At 52.2% G+C, this 4,152-nt stretch overlaps 1 protein-coding gene across 2 annotated transcripts; it reads right to left on the bottom strand.

Moving 5' to 3' along the window:
- Positions 1 to 1,315: 1,315 nt before the first annotated feature.
- On the bottom strand, positions 1,316 to 3,216 carry LOC144145527 (uncharacterized). Of its 2 annotated transcripts, XR_013317511.1 has the most exons (3): positions 3,089 to 3,216; positions 2,345 to 2,865; positions 1,316 to 1,491 (listed from the first exon to the last, which is right to left on the bottom strand). XR_013317511.1 is itself a non-coding variant. In XM_077677179.1 (2 exons), the coding sequence occupies exons 1-2, from the start codon at positions 2,879 to 2,881 to the stop codon at positions 1,468 to 1,470; spliced, it is 561 nt and encodes a 186-aa protein (XP_077533305.1). In that variant the 5' UTR covers positions 2,882 to 2,977; the 3' UTR covers positions 1,316 to 1,467. The 2 variants fall into 2 exon arrangements, 1 of the variants encoding a protein (XP_077533305.1); XM_077677179.1 differs by lacking the exon at positions 3,089 to 3,216 and having other exon boundaries at positions 2,345 to 2,977.
- Positions 3,217 to 4,152: the final 936 nt, after the last annotated feature.

The following is a 4,152-nucleotide window of genomic DNA, read 5'->3' as shown; positions in this document are numbered from 1 at the left end:
AAGGTGAACTCAATATAGAAATCATCGGCGGAAAACGAAAAAAAAAAAGCACGTACCCGCGGGGATTCGAACTCGCGACTTGCAAAATACTTGCGGTGGCATACCTAGCAATCCAGACCGCTCGGCCACGAAGCGGGCTCCGCTGGTATTGGTAATATAGGGTATATATTGTACAACCAGTTTACACTTTTCTTTAGTTTTGGCATTTCAAGCAGCTTAGGTGACTATTTGTTGTATTGCGCTCGTGCAGTAAGCGTCGCCCGAGTTTCCACAATAGCTCACGTCTAGCAATTGCATTTCGTAGACGGAAAAGCGTTCGCAGATGCGTAGTCGTGCTGCTGACCGCTGTGCTTGTCCGCCCAGCGCAAAAAAGTGCTTCCCGCACCCTAGGTTTACGCTGTACGGTAAAAATATCAGTTGATTTTATTTCTTTAGTACCTATATTGACTTCGCTGACTCTTCTCCCGCCTTCAAGAGGCCTTATATTTTCCTACTGGCATACCAGTCAGCGAAGCGTCGCATGTGCGCTTGTGCAGCGCTTGCGTGAAGCGACCTTGACTTGGAGCTAGATACAGTGTACAAACTAACCAAGTAACGAAAGGCAAATTCTACCATTCACAAACGTGTCCTGGCTTCGTTTCAAGTGAGCGAACGAATTGCGACGACCCGTCGGCAGCCGGCGGACGAAACGCTGGGCCGACTGACTCTGTCTGAAGGCCGGGGAACCGTGCAGCTTATCCCCTCCTGACGTCACACGAAAACGCCGCAGAAAATGGGCGAGCGTAAAGAGAGGAGGACAGCATTTTCGAATTGATTTTTCTAAATAAAATCGCGTAAACGCGCCCAGGGTGGTCGAAACATGGCCTGGGGACTCCGGACTACAATTTGCGCAAGTCATCCCGCAATGTTTACATATCACTTCAGTGTCCCTTTAAGTCGTTGGACGCCAATCGTACCAACAAGATCCTGAACTGTCATAGTGAAATCGCCGCCGGAAAGTGGGCGGGGATTCGCCATTGCTTCAAATGTTTAATTTAATATTTTGATGATTCCTTTGAAGATTGCGATAAAACTGGTATCATTGATATCGGGACAAGGCAGACTTTATAATGAATCAAACATGAATTTTATCTTCATAGCCTTTAAGGGCGCTTGCAAACTACCGCACTTTTTTTTCTTCGGGGGGGGGGGGGGGGGGGGAGGGCAAAAACAACCTTAGCCCCCCCCCCCCGAACAAAAATCCTGGCTACGCGCCTGGCTGCCACTAATACGGCACGACTGGCGCAAGCGTAACCGATAAAACAGACTTGCTGGGTGGAATTTGTTTATTATTGACAACGTGGCTTGATGATGTGTTACGTCTTGTTACGCATGCCTTGTTCACGCGAAAAGTCGATCCCAGCGGCAACACTTTTACAGCTTGGGGAATGTCCGTCGCGTTGTCTGCTCGAGATTGGTTCAGGCACTTCACTGGTCTGTTCCGTGGTGCACCTGAAAGGCAAGGAAAATTTGGCAAAAATGAAAGTCTAACACATGCATTTGCCAGGAAACCGTAGGGGCTACTTGCTCTGGTCACAGAAAAGTCTCGCAGCATCCGCCAAAGTAATGCTGGTATTTCTGTCACTGCAGAAATAAAACGTGCCGATCTTTACTCTTGCCAAAACGTAGTGCACATACAGTGCCAAAAAATGGCTGGCGATTACGATACTCCCTAATGCGATTTTGGGCGCAGCAGCAGTGCGCTGAGGCAGCACTAGTGGGTTCTCTGGACGGCAACGATGATGAGCCTCTGCGTCAGCGGCGCGAAGTGCGTCTCAGGAAGGGACCGCGACCCGCGTACTAGGCATGGAACGCACACGAAAGGTCACGCGCAGCCCCCCTCACGTTTTCGCCAGCGTCGCGCAGTCGAGCGTCTCGTGCGGGCCCAGCATACTGTCCCCCCCTCCTCTCCCACCAAACACTTTCGGAGAGCGCTCGCGCTGCCACGGAGAATCGCCCTCCCCTCACATTTTCGTGACACTCCTCCTTTGCTTTCTTTCACTATTCGGTCTTGCCATCGTTCACTCGGTTACGACGACGACGCTGCTCAGCCCATATACGGCCGCCAAAGGCCTGCGCCCTAAAAAACCTAAAAAACCGGTTGAATGTTAACGAAAAACCTGCCGGGTGTGATTATGGTTAGTGGGTAAGTAGTCGAAAGTAAGCAAAAACATATCGAATTGGAAGTGTGAAGCTCCTACATTGTACGTTGGGAGGATACAAACGCAGCAAATATCAACACAATGGAGAACATACTTTGAGCTTCGCTCAGGCCGAAAAAGAAAATCGAAGTGTCGGGACTTACCACTTCTGCTGCACTATCGCCGTAGCCGAACCAAGCCGCAAGGGCCTTTTCCCAGTACTGCATCCACTGCCCCACCGAGCACTGCGTGAACCCCGGACGGTTACTGCAAGCCTGCTGCCACAGGTAGTAGTACACCAGGGGCGGCTCTGTGGCGAGCCTCGAGACCAGCGCCCACTGCGCAGCATCGCTTGCGTTCGGCCGGCGTCGGTCGTTCGGCTCCGGAGGGTTCGGCAGAGTGCATCCGCGACGGCAGCGGACGGCCGGAACGACTCTGCCCGAGCTTGACGGCGGCGACCTGTGGCCCCTGGAAGGAAACTGGGCCCTTGCTGGTCTGGGCGCGGGTGCAGGCGAACGTGAGGGCGAACCCTTGTCATTTGCGGGGGCCGGATTCGGTGTAAAATCCCGTGTCGTGCATTCGACCGAGATGCCGCCGACGTGTAGGAGCCATTCTCTGTAACCGACGGCTGCGTCGACTGCAGCTCGCCCCCCGCGGCTGCCTGCTTCCGTCCCCTCGTCGTCAACTGCAGGTGTAAACATGACGACAGAACTGTCTTACTAATCGACCAGACGTGCGGGCACTGAAAATAATGGAGCTTGGGCTAACATTAATAAAGGTTTGAAATGGTTTATCGAAACTTTTTACGGTTTACCTAGTCACGAAGCAATACATGTAGCTCATAACAGCTCATAAATCATCTTATCGGTAAAACAATTTGTTATTATTTTTAGTTTTCTAACACTCACCGCGCTGCACAGAAACAAATTATCGCCACTAACTTCTGTCGACAGGGCGCTACAGTTGAGGGTACAGCAGCACAGCGCCAGCTCATGTTCCCACTTTTTCGCTCCATATATAGGTGGAATCTCATATCGCACCATGGAAGCTGCGTCAGATATCTGCAATCTAGCAGTGTAAAAACACCAGGACACCGAAGCACGTTTTATTCTGCCGCACGAAAGAAAATACAACCCCAGTGACGGCCCACTTCGGGCGCTTGAAACAGAGCGTTCTCCGGATATGACCAAACCGTCCGTCGCCGGGGATATCAGTTATCACTACGAGATGAACAAACATACTGCCATGACTTGCCACACATCTTGTTTCTTGCAGGTGTTTTTGCCTGCCGCTTTGTCTTCCCCCCAAGAACACGAAGTTGGTGACTTGAAATGAGGCACGGCGCAAGAGTAAAAGAGGGGAAGAAGGGTACCTTTCGTGGTCTCAATGAAAAGCTGTTGTTCACGCGATAGCGTTTTAACGCGATGGCATTATTAGGCTCATTTTAGTTTTAAGTGCGAATGCACTTCTTAAGCGACCCTGAATCACGCGTCCACCGCCGTCCGTCCGTACGCAGCCTAGCAACGGAGCTAGCTAGCGTGCCTAGCAACGGCGCCGGATTTCCGACGCGTGAGGGCGCTCGCGTAGCGCCTCCTCTCCCCCCTCGCCTACTCTCCAGCTCGCAACACCCTCTCTCGGCGCGCCAGCCAGGCCACTACACTATATAAAAAAATAGCAGCATCCGGCGCCGGGTTTCGATCCGAGGACGTTGCGGCCGCAGCGCGACGCTCTACCGACTAAGCCACGGAAGCCTTTTTTTGTTTTTTTCCACGCTGATTTCAGAGTTAGGAACGCTCCTTATATCTTTAACGCATTCAAACTACGTCGTCAGCGGCGTTGCGTTGGCGACTCAGCGGCGTTATAGCGGCTTGATAACTGCGTGGTGTACACGTGATACTACAAACCCGATGGAAGAGATGGAAGAGAAGGCGGCGAGGCGGTGGGCTGCGGGTGCCGAGCGCAAGCGCCGCAA

This window comes from Haemaphysalis longicornis, unplaced genomic scaffold (genome assembly GCF_048455015.1).
Source record: "Haemaphysalis longicornis isolate Haplotype H1 unplaced genomic scaffold, Haemaphysalis longicornis Haplotype H1 scaffold_7, whole genome shotgun sequence".
Taxonomy (NCBI): Eukaryota; Metazoa; Arthropoda; class Arachnida; order Ixodida; family Ixodidae; genus Haemaphysalis; species Haemaphysalis longicornis.
This window is presented reverse-complemented; position numbering and strand designations above follow the sequence as displayed.

Coding starts and splice junctions, on each gene's coding strand:
- LOC144145527 (XM_077677179.1), bottom strand. CDS start 2,881: ATGTTTACACCTGCAGTTGACGACGAGGGGACGGAAGCAGGCAGCCGC. Junction 1,492..2,344: donor GCGATAGTGCAGCAGAAGTG/GTAAGTCCCGAC, acceptor CTTGCCTTTCAG/GTGCACCACGGAACAGACCA.